At 40.5% G+C, this 11,072-nt stretch overlaps 2 protein-coding genes across 2 annotated transcripts in view; both read right to left on the bottom strand.

Annotated features, from left to right (window-relative positions):
• LOC146473643 (E3 ubiquitin-protein ligase TRIM45-like) overlaps positions 1 to 11,072 on the bottom strand; it is a 70,111-nt gene that overhangs the window by 5,851 nt on the left and 53,188 nt on the right. The window lies entirely within an intron of this gene.
• Positions 2,764 to 11,072, bottom strand: part of LOC146473646 (uncharacterized) — a 31,426-nt gene continuing 23,117 nt past the window's right edge. The window contains exons 3-6 of the mRNA XM_085118343.1: positions 7,396 to 10,069; positions 6,759 to 7,064; positions 5,308 to 5,527; positions 2,764 to 4,613 (exon numbers count right to left, since the gene is read on the bottom strand). Of these exons, the coding sequence (XP_084974469.1) occupies positions 4,499 to 4,613; positions 5,308 to 5,527; positions 6,759 to 7,064; positions 7,396 to 10,069 (3,315 nt within the window). The 3' untranslated portion in view covers positions 2,764 to 4,498. The remainder of the gene's footprint in view (positions 4,614 to 5,307; positions 5,528 to 6,758; positions 7,065 to 7,395; positions 10,070 to 11,072) is intronic.

The raw sequence follows: 11,072 nt of genomic DNA, 5'->3' as shown, positions 1-11,072 counted from the left end.
AGCGACTGGATGTCAACATCTACTTCGTCAATTTCACTGTAAGTTGTCTGGCCTTGCCAATCCTTTGTGACAATTTTAAAAGTGCAATCTTTGCCTTGCAAACCATCTGTCAAAACCTTGCCTTCCGCAATCGATAATGAGGGATGAGTATTTGTGACAACTAGCCCTTCTAATTCATTGCGTATGTTAGACAAATCAGTTAGCACGTACTTAACCTTAAAGTAATTCATCTTGACGGGACTGATTTCTGACTATGATAAAAGTTCTTTAAACCTTCGTTCTAATGTTTCTTCAACGTTTAAAATCTCAGGTAGGTTATTTCGCTCGAGAATATCTTTGCCAAATTCCAAGCTGCCATTTATATCCATCAGTTTCTCGTCCACGGCGCTCATTTGAGTCGAAACTTCAGTTTGAAGACTTTGTTTCCGCCTCAGTAACTCTTCAGTCATCGTTGATTCATGCTGGTGAATCAAACTTATGAAGTGTTTAGCGACTCGACGGACTTCATCAGTCGCTTGATCGATGCTGTTTTCCACTCTTACTCGTTGTTTCTCCAGGGTTTCCTTGTGGCTCTTCAAACGACAGCTTACTACCTGAACTTCTTCCATTTTAAAAGTAATTTCTGACTTCTTCTTTTCAAGCCCTTGCTCAAAGGAAATTTTGTTGTGGTTGTAATGTTCCAAAATGGCGCGGTCGCGACATTTTGCAGTGATCGCAATAATACCTCAATTCATCTTCATGCTTCCTACAAACGTTTGTCTTCCGAGCGTAATCTTGAACATCTCTTGAGTTAAACTTTCCAATTTCTTTAATATGATGATCCCCGAAGGTTTTCCATTTTTTGTGCGCCTCGGCACAATCTTCACACAAGAAGCAGTTACAATCAAAACAATAAAATTTTATTGATTTTTTTTCCTCTCAGTTCCCACACTGCGGTGAATCATCTTGGCCCTATCCGCTGTAAGCCTCCACAACTTCGACCAACTGCTTGCAGAAGAGGTTAGCAGGCGCGTAGGAGGGGGGATTCGAGGGGTAATTCGAAGGAAGCCCCTTTGAAGATCAATAATGGCAGAAGAAAAACTTTCAAATAAAGTTCTGTGGTCGAAATACATCAAACAAAGAAAAATAGAGATATAAACCCGTTCTTTAGGCCTTGTCTTTTCCTCAGTAAAATAAAAATTGTCAAGAACCCTTGGAGATTAATAATTTTAATGACGTTTCATTTTTGCGGTAAAACCGCATCCGCCCGAAAATGCCATAGAAAAGCATGCTTTGCGATACGTTTTGTCCTCTGAATGCGATTTACTTCAAACTTAATAGTTCAAGCCTTGTTGAGTTTCACGCGCAATTACGTACAAGTTTGCCTGAGAACATTCACTTGTGAATGTGAACGCTCCATAAGCGCAATGTGGAGGTTGAACAACTACATGAGGTGTACCATGGGAGAGAGTAGGCTGTCCGTCCTGGCTCTAATGCATATCAAATATGATATACCTGTCAAACTTGACGAGATAGTCAATTTGTTCGAAGGCTTACACCCGAGAATGATGCAGTTTACCAGCTTGGTGTATAACTATCAGCAGATCGAATAGCTATCAGAACTTTCTTGTTTAAGTTGAAACAATTATGCCGTCAAAATTATGTATATAGCTTAAAAAGCTGCTGTAAAACAAAGTTGTGATTGGCCTAAAATGGTTCTCAAAATGATGGAAATGAGGTTTCTGGGAACCTAAATTTTCAAAACTTTACGGGGGAGCATGCCCCCGGATACCCCCTAGTAAGAGCGTCTCTGGCGCTCAGCAAGATTTGGGGCTCAACGAACACCCCTATCGAAACCTTAGCTACACGCCTGGTTAGATGGCAACCTGTTTATGTCGTTGTTAGGACATTCGGTGATATGACGGCACGTCGGGCAACTCAATTCTCCTTCACGCTGGTGTCGCAACCAAGCTTCCAAACACGTCTTACAGAAGGTGTGGAGACATTTCAGTATCTTCGGTTCTTTAATCTCACTAAACTGCTCCTGGCACACAGAGCATTCCAGTTCCTTCTTAACATCGTCGAAATACTTCGAGCCATGGCTTTTTAACACAAAGCGAACAATTCTAGAAAATGGAGGAGAGCAATTCTTGGAAAAGCGGAAGTTGAGCCACGCTTATACCAAGGACCTCTCGGCTTTCCTTTTGAATTGAATTTTAGGATAAACAAGGTAATGGACTTTTTACTGAAGGAAATGGAACGGGAATGAGGTGTACCGTTTGATATTTATGCCGAATACCGGGAAGGCAAGCGAGATTCGTAGATGTTGAGGTAAAACAAATGCCGAAATTCACTACAAAAAATTGCGGTCGTTTTGTTAAAAGGGAGCAAAGGATAATATCTTCCTAGGTATTCCTCTTCTCCAGGAACATTCCGTTCGGACGAATCGTTCTATTTGTTACAGGGAAAACAGTCTTTCAACATAAAATTTTAAACCGCCTGGCTCACGGTAAGCATCGAGCAATGGCTCTTACCTACCACGTAAAAAATCAATCAATCAATCAATCAATCAATCAATCAATCAATCAATCAATCAATCAATCAATCAATCAATCAATCAACCAATCAATCAATCAATCAACCAATCAATCAAAAAAACATTACAAAACATAAGAAACAAGACGCAAAAAAAAAATTTCTGGGTGTGAGGAGTTTTTGGTCATTCCGCGTTCCCTACTCACATTTAAGCACGACTGGAAATTATTATTCCGAAAGGTGACATAAAAAAGTTGCAAATATTTATTTTATTGGCCTGTTGGATTTCGACTAATCGAGAGTTCTTGGCTAGAGAAGCTCATTTCCTCTTATTTTTGACGTAAAACATGGTAAACAGTTGCGCATCAAACACCAAAGCTTTTATAAACACAGTGGTCTACTATACCGATGATCTTAAAAACTAACGTGGTTAGTTTCCCCCGCACCCCCACATTTCAGGCACAAGTCATTCACTATTTCAAAGAAAAAGCTTTACCAATATATATCTGCTGAGTTTGAGGAGAGTTTCGGGCGAACGTCCTTAATCATAAGGAGTGAAAAAGGGTTCTTACTAACCAAAAAGAATTATTTTCTGCTCAAACATCGCTTGAAGGCAATACAGTAAAAGATTTGTTCAATGAGTTTTGTTCAATCTACTGATTTTAATCGATATCCTCAAATAATAGAAAACTAAGAAGAACACGTCTGGTCCTCTTCCTTAAGAAAGCTCTTGTCCGAGACACCGGATTTCTTTCCCTTGCTATACTCGCTATAAAAGGTACGTAGACTTACGATCTCTCGTCGCGGACTAACTGGCTCAGTTCCCATTATCTATGCGTTCTAGGAACTTATGTACGAAAGGTTAGACTGCGGGATTTTAATACATCACTCAATCAAATAAATCGCAATCAAATCAATCCGACTGCGTTTAGAGGAAGCGAACACAAGCTCTTTTTATTGTTGCTTATTGCTGGCCAAGCTCTCGATCTGTTTTGGCCCCAGTATCCTGTCTCTGTCACCCAAATGGTTTTACATGTATGACATAGTACAAAGTAAATCGATATATGCCCTGGACATCGATCTCCTGCCATGGATTACGGTGCACAAGGGATACTCTTTACACATTGTTTGTTTTTATAAAGAATCTATCCTTTTCGCAATTCAAACTACGCAGGCAGAGATAACAGAATCCTCGGCACATTTGTTCGTGTAGGGGGAGTTGTGGTCTGTCATTACTTTTTTCTTCCGCTTCTATGTTCGGTTAGAACAAGAGACCATGCTTGGCAGCCATCGGGAACGAGAGTGACTCTTGTTGCAATTTCGTTCTATCTTTAAAAACCAAATCGGATTGTATTCTGATTTTATTATTAAAAAAAGTGTGCACGAGGGCTCTTGGTTAAATGCTACTTTAAAATAATAGCAAGATCTCAAAGCATGCATTCTTAAGGGGGCATTACACCTGAATTTAAATGAAATTTGACGAGGTTTTAAGAAGAGATAGAAGAACAAAAATGATTTTTGGAACACCAACAGAAGTTGATACCCACGCAAGAGCACCCCAGGTTGCTAGGGGGCTAACTTGGTGTCCGTCTAATTATTAACTACAAATTCTAATTTTAAAACTTCACTAAATCTTCAATATTTCTTATTTCTCTTAATTTTACCAATCCTTCTAGAAAAACTGCTCCTCTCAAATACATTCAAAAATAACCCAAAAATTCACAAAATACCCCACAACAAAGTTTCACGGGATGATGATAGGGTTTTTGGATTGTTTGAAACGTGATCGAGATATTTCCATTAAAGCCATGTCAAGTGGCGGAAAAATGGCGTTTAGGTGTAATCCCCCCTTAAATAAAGAAGACTTTCCTCTTCTTTTTTTTTCTAGACTAATCTCAAGTTAGGTACTAGCGTATGACCACAGCTCCACTTGTCATACTTAGCTAGCTTGGGGAAAGTCGTTAGTAAAATGTATCTACACTGTCTACACGTAAGAGCAAACTCTGGTAGACATCGCTGACGGATGAAGCTTTGTTATTCCCTTTTCTGCTAGCTGACGCTTCACTCGATTAAGGTAGCTGGGGTCTGGATAGCCACAGCTGCAAGGAGAGTAAAGAGGATTACCTAAATTATTTAAGTAGAAAGGACATGAATAATTTCGACATCGTCGTTTTAAAAGAACTGACTATTAACTGGTCAGATAATAGCATATCACTGTAAAAAAAAATAAATAAATAAAAAAAAAAAAACTGAGGCTCTTGTTACTGTCAACTTTATACGAACAATGGGTCCAATTCAATCTACAATACTTCTAACAAGAATAGCAGGGAAGCCACGAAGCGGTCATGCTTTGAGGTTTTATACCATTGTAGAGATATTGAATGTATCAAGGCACAACCCATAGCCCTTTTTACATCGCTTTTTGTTTTTTAAATTACTGCAGTTTGTGGTATGTTTTGCATGTGGCCTTCAACTCCTCAGTTTAGGAAACATTGAAGGACGAAAAAACACGTGAAAAATTCCGCAAGTCTGAGCCCGGAAAACAACGAAAATGATCTTAAAAGCAGTGTAGTTCGGTTACGTCCCGAGCCCTTCGCCTGTTATTAGAAAAATTAGATAAGTTACTTTATTTAACGTGAGAAACATACGCTTAGCAATGGTTTAGTACAACCTGCAACAGCTAGTCTACAGGTATGCCACAATTAGCAAAAGACAATAAAATAATAAAACGATATAGAATAAAACTGTTTCCATTTAGCCAGGTGACTGTGGGAATACAAAAGTAAAACTTACTTAGCTGGGCCTCCACTTTCACTGGTCTTCAGTTCGATGCCATTGCACACGATCACATTCTCCTCTTTAGTAGCGGGTGAAGTTCCAATGGTAAAAAGCATTCTTGCATCAAACGCCCTCTTTAAGAGATCGCATACCTTTTTTCCATCTTTGTTGTTAGGGAGGAAGGCATAAAATTCTAAGCCTCTATGAGGTTTTCCGGGATTGGGATGTTCTGGACCTACAGTTGAGGTGAAAGAATCGTATTCTTAGTTTGTGTTACCGCACCCCTGATAAATATACGTTCTTTCACTGGTCACATACGTTATTAGGTTTAACAGTAGTCATATTCAGCGATGAAGGCCGTAATGGAATGTCATTTTGATTGCTAGACTTTTCCCTATGTGTTGCAACAAAGAAGTCTATTTTTTGGAACAATGGTTACGTTTCCATTCCCGTGTATGCCTTCTTGTTACGATGCATACAGGCTACGCAGCCAAAGTTAAAAACGTTATCTTAACTGAGACATTTTATTAAGGAAGTAGTGTAAAAGCTAGGCTGAAGTAAAAAAAGATTACTAAAACCGTGTTTAGAAATATATTCAAGAAGACGAAGAGGTAAAAATGTCATTAAATTTCATCGACAGCCCACGCACTCTAAAAGGTCCTATATAATGTGGGCACACTTAATAGAAGAAATATAAAGATACATAATCGTTGTGTACTGTTGGATTATATAAACACTGGAGAAACGCAAGAAGCATACACCTACGGCTTATGCTTCTCGGGACACCTCTCTCTCATGTTCTTAAAACATTCCGCTTGCATATAAAACAAAAATGCACTCCACGCGTTGTTTGTTTCTTTAATACAATATATTCAGTTGTAATTTCAATGCTGTAAGAAGCAAGTAAAAACAAGTTAAAGTAGAGTGATACCTGCAATACTGTATTCATTACATATATTTTAATATATAAAACTACCATCCTTTAAAAATTAAATATCTCATTGTGCAGATGGTAATGACAAACAACTTCGTTATGCAAACTGACAAAAAATTGAATGAAAGAACAATTAGTTTCGTACTTTGGAATTTTGTTAAGGCTGAGAAGGAGGACGGGAACGACCAAACTGAGTCAAGTTCCCTCAAATTAATAAGTTAATAAGAGCGATTCAGTTACTGGGATGCTTACCATTTACATGAAAAACTCGGAAATTCCACTTGGAAAATCAAATGGCCAAAGAGAAGCATTTTTATTACACCCCTTGGGATTTACAGCTGATGTTCATACATTTTGCATGTTATCCATCTTCTGTCAAGACAAGCGAAATCATTTCGTATTTATGCCGAAAATTTCCATCCAGGTGGTTTGTGCGAATGGTAAGCACTCCTGGTCAACCAAATAACTTTGCTGTTTTGCTTTAGCTCAAAGGACTACATATTTTAGTTATTAATATCCAAACGTAAAATACCTTGAATTCCATTGCCTAAACTAAAATTGACGTTAATAATTCCACAATCCTGGTATCCAGGAAGGGAACGCTGTGTCTCCGTAGTCCAGGTCATAATCCCAATGGGTTGGTTTCCTTTGAGAGGGCCCTTCTTCTCGCACTGTGGACATATATTCTTCTTCTCAGGAAGATGCGTTAGGCAGCTGTTGCAATAGTAGTGGCGCCGTACACATTGTGGGTGAACAGGATTTTTGCTTAAATTCAACCAAATCAAACATTTTGGTTCGCCCATTTCACTAGTGCTATCCATCTCAAGTGTTACTGGACCTGAAATCATATCAGTAACACGTGCATATGTATAATCATTGGACTACTGTTAAGCTGTACTCTGAAGAATCAAAAGCGGTGAGATTTATCGGCTGCTTAAAGGATTGTCGTTGGCGGAATTTCCTTGGTCTAAGCAATCATTATATGGCAATTAGTCTGGAGAGAATTCAACAGAGAAGTGGAAAAATAATAACAGCAGAGCCAGAATGGCAATTGGAACTCCGCACACTGAAGAAGGTATAGTGATTTAGGCACACACCTACTCAAAGGACTAAGGACTACAATAAACACACGCAAAAAGAAGGAAAAAATAAGAAACAAGCCTTTGTACCTGTGCCAGGCTCTCCATTGGGACTTCCCTGGGCATTTCTGCTTTCTCCCACAGCGTCTTTATTTACTTTGTTGACGGCTTGTGGAGAGGCTTTGAGATCGGAAGAATGATTGGGGCTGCGCGAAAGTGAATGATCACCTTTAGCCGAACCTTGAATCACTGCCTCTACTTCTTTCCCCGTGGTCTGGGAGATTTTATTTACTGGATCATGTGAAGTCGCGTCACAATTGGGGTCTGGTATACCCGTTACGTCCCCGTAAATGTGTGTGTGTTCCTTTACGGATTGATCGTGTGGAGGTTCAACGTTCGTTGCCTTTTCAGTGGTTGAGAGTTTCATATCCTCTTCAGCTTCAGATCTCTCAGGTGATTGTTCTATGATTTTCACCATGTCAGCAATATTTTTTTCAGATGTGATAGCGTCTCCAGCGGCGTTCCCTTGGTATGCATTTGACTGAACTGCTGGTTTTTGTTCTTTTGGACTTTTTTCTTCGGATTCGTCAGTGGCGTCTACTTTGTCAATATTCCGTTTTTGATTTTCAGATCCTTGAGATTTGCTGCCTTCCAGCAAAGAATTCGTTTTGGATTTAGCTATCTCTGTCTCTTTCTTGTATTCAAATGACTCGCCACCATTAGCCTTTGGATCCTCTTTCACACGATTACAGAGATTTCGTGTAAGGTGTTTTCCCTCGTCCGTAACGGTAAGACCAGGTGGTGAGGATGTGGTAGTTGCAGTTTTGGACGTGAAACCTCTTCCTCTCACAGCATCGACATTTTGTTCTTGCAAATGGAAGCTCCCATTTGGCGTTGACTTGCCTCTTTCACAAAATGTAGGAGCAAAATAACCTCGCCCTCTACTAGATGGATTCTTAGAATGAGTACGTTCGTAATCTTTATGCGAGTTTTCAACCGAAGCAGAATTATCGTCCTTTGGTTCGCAATCGACTCCTTCTTGTTCTGTTTCTGGACTTTTAACACTGGAGGGTATGGCTCTGTTGGTATTTTCAGTGCCTTGGTTGGAAATTGGCCTTTCTTTGATACTGTCAGATACGTCACGTTGATTGTTGTCATCTTCGTCTTGTGCAGTTTGTTCTCTTGGTGACTCTAACTCGTCGTCCTGCTCGGACTTTGCATCGGATGACTTGTCATCTACAGTCTGCGTTCGTCCCGATGAATCAACTGAATTATCTCCGCTAGAATTCTGCGGATCTTGATTCTTGTTGGCATGGGAAGTTTCTCTTTCCTCGTGAGATGTACGATGCTGGTTGGTCACCGTTCCTGGTGATGCCTCTTTGGAAAGGTAGCGTTTGACAAATTCTTTTTGGAAGACGCTGATGGTTGGTTCATCAATGATGACCATGCGCACCTCACGAAGAGTGCTAAATTCGGCGTCATTACTCGCGCTAAACTCTTCTACCGCTTTGAACATGACGTGAGCACAGATGTCTTTCGGCATGCCGAAAATACCAGAACTAATTGCCGTAAGAGCAATCGAAGAAAGCTCTAACCGCGCTGCCAACCTGAGACTTTGCACACAAGCTTGACGAAGGAGGAGTATGCTTTTCTCTCTCCCATGTGCCCCCCATCTGGGACCGACCGCGTGAATCACGTAACGACATGGAAGAAAACCTCCACTGGTATAAGTAGCTTCACCGACATCAAGCTGTCCGTACGTTTTTGTTAATCGGTTGGACTCATCTTGTATCTGACGACCTCCTTTCCGTACTATGGCACCCGCGACGCCAGCACCATGTTGAAGGTTTTCGTTGGCTGCATTGACAATGGCGTCCACTTGCTCATCAGTTATATCTCCCTGGTATAATGAGAGCACCACTCCGTTCTTTAGGACTTCCTTTAAATGCTGTGGCAAGGGGAAAAATGGTTGCTGTGCTTCGCAATGATCATGTGCAACGGAACTCTCATTTCTCTGACCGCGTCTGGTCTTTCTTCTACTGCTGTCTTCCCTTAGGCCAAGCGTCTGCTTTAATGCATGTACTGAGCTGCTAATGCCATCTTTCTCTGCGTAAACCACTAAGCTATTCTCTACTTTTTCAACGATCGCAGGATTATTCCTTTGGACAAAGCTAATCGCCCCGTGAATACGACTTTCACTGGCTTCATTTGGAAGTTCAACTACCACACGTTTTATCTTCGGATAGAATTCCTGGTAGAGGTCAATGAATGCTTCACAACCTTCTGAAAAGCGGTTGTGGCTTCTCGACTGTTTTCTGGAAGAAATGCATACTTCAGACGCATTTTCCTCCCAAACAATCTTCACAGAAAACCTTTCTGCTATGTCTTGAAGGTTCCCTTCGTAGACCTGTTTCAGTAATTTCATGAACTTCGGTTGAACTTCGAACTTGCTGGATTCGGCGATGGAGGTGGAGGTTGGCTCGCTGCCTAGTTCATTTGAGCCGCGAGAGGGGCCTCGGTGAATCTGATCGGTATTAGCACCATGATGAATGGCTTCATGCCCTTCTTTTAGCTTAATGTAGTACTGAAGAAGTTTGTTTGCAGCTTCAATTTGGCTGAACGTTCCAGATAGAATGAGATTCTCGGGTTTCTTGGGACATACCACTTTTGTGTTTTCCTTAAGAATTTCGAGCAAGCTCTGAAATTCTTGAGGTGGCATGTGGAATTTATCAATGCTCACTCGTGCCTCAACTTGCTGAAAAACCTACAAAAATGACATGGAATAATGTGAATCTACTGAAGAGGAGGGAAGAGGGCTAGTTTTTGAAGGGTCATATTCACAAGTTTGCTGTATGTTGAATACTAACCGCCGACCGGTTAGCTCAGTGGATTGAGCATCGGACTACCGTGCGGGAGGTCGTGGGTTCAAAGCCCGGCCGGACCAACACTCAGGGTCTTTAAATAACAGAGGAGAAAGTGCTCCCTTTGTAATGACATCTGCAAATGGTTAGACTTTCTAGTCTTCTCGGATAACGACGATAAACCGTAGGCCCCGTCTCACAACACTTCAATGTTCATAACCCTGTGGGACGTTAAAGAACCCACACACTAATCGCAAAGAGTAGGGCATGGAGTTCCCGGTGTGCTGGTCTGGTCTTTGTGCTGTTTCATGATTTTATGGGTTGGGAGGATAGGATGAGGTCGCTAATGGACATATGCTGATGTAAACCGCATTTGAATATATATAAATAGAAAATGCGGTATATAAATGCATTACCATTACCATTTACCTGGCATTCAGTATCACACGCGTTGGACTTGAAAAAACAAACAAACGAACAAAAAAAACTTATCCTGCTTTGTTAACGAGCATCGACACACAGATCCAAAGAAAAGATGTAGCCAAAATGTAACGATGCGGATGACTCATCATGAACTAGTCTCCAATTTTATCTGCGTAAGCGAAAAACTTACAGTCCTCCGTTTCGTTAATTGAGATTGTGTTTAATTGTATATTGTGTACCCTTCTACTACTGTAATTTTCAGATAATCTTGCCTTGAGGGAGTTACGTCGCAATTGGGACGAAAGTTCTGTTCTTTCAGCCCCTGCCACACTACCAAACCCCACTTACTTTTGATTTATTTGCTATCAGTTAATTCTGTTGTTATTTCTTACTATCATTGTAACTTGTTACTGTGGCGAAAGCATTAAATGAAAGCACGGTGATTTCAACTCGGTAAGAAAAGAAATATAATCCATTGTTTTC

This window comes from Pavona decussata, unplaced genomic scaffold (assembly GCF_977016875.1).
Source record: "Pavona decussata unplaced genomic scaffold, jaPavDecu1.1 SCAFFOLD_93, whole genome shotgun sequence".
Classification (NCBI taxonomy): Eukaryota; Metazoa; Cnidaria; class Anthozoa; order Scleractinia; family Agariciidae; genus Pavona; species Pavona decussata.
This window is presented reverse-complemented; position numbering and strand designations above follow the sequence as displayed.